Here is a 558-nt window from a genome sequence, read left to right on the forward strand (position 1 = left end):
GAAAGATGCAACCCCTTCTTCAGTCTCTGAGGAGAAAACATGCAGAAACCTTGCACAAAGGGGTCTACAAGGTACTGACGGCCGGGAGCCTAAGACCCCTATTTTGTCTAGAGGACAGAAGGAAATGCTCCCCCAGACTGTGAGTAGGACAAGATGAGAGCAGGTAGATCCCAAGAAGAAATGCTGAGAGACCAAGGAAGAGCGAGAGGTAGCGGTGGCCTAAAGGACACTGTGATTAAAATCTCCTTGTATCAAACCAGCTTTATGTTGCTGCGTAAGTAACAAAGGGAAGAATATGTTCACACCCCAGACTGGCAGGGGCAGCTGCCAGGAGCACAGGTGGCTGTCAGCGGGATCTCCAGGCCCTAGCTGGATTGCTCCAAGTCCTGTACAAGGTAAGGGTCCGTCTCTCTGAGACTCTGGTAGAGTTCTTCTTGGGCCCGAGCTCCTTTCCGCTCAACCAGCTGCAGTAAGGCCTCGTTCATCACCTTTTGTTTGTTCTGCATACTAAGCACCTCCTCCTCTTCATCACTGTTCATTGCCTCTATGTCCCGTAAG

General features: G+C 50.9%; 1 protein-coding gene across 1 annotated transcript in view; it reads right to left on the reverse strand.

Moving 5' to 3' along the window:
* Positions 1 to 365: 365 nt before the first annotated feature.
* Positions 366 to 558, reverse strand: part of LOC113405215 (caspase recruitment domain-containing protein 8-like) — a 4968-nt gene continuing 4775 nt past the window's right edge. The window contains exon 4 of the mRNA XM_029914287.1: positions 366 to 544. Within this exon, the coding sequence (XP_029770147.1) occupies positions 366 to 544 (179 nt within the window). The remainder of the gene's footprint in view (positions 545 to 558) is intronic.

The sequence above is a fragment of the Terrapene carolina genome, unplaced genomic scaffold (genome assembly GCF_002925995.2).
Source record: "Terrapene carolina triunguis isolate 2854851 unplaced genomic scaffold, T_m_triunguis-2.0 Scaffold34331, whole genome shotgun sequence".
In the NCBI taxonomy this organism is placed as follows: domain Eukaryota; kingdom Metazoa; phylum Chordata; order Testudines; family Emydidae; genus Terrapene; species Terrapene triunguis.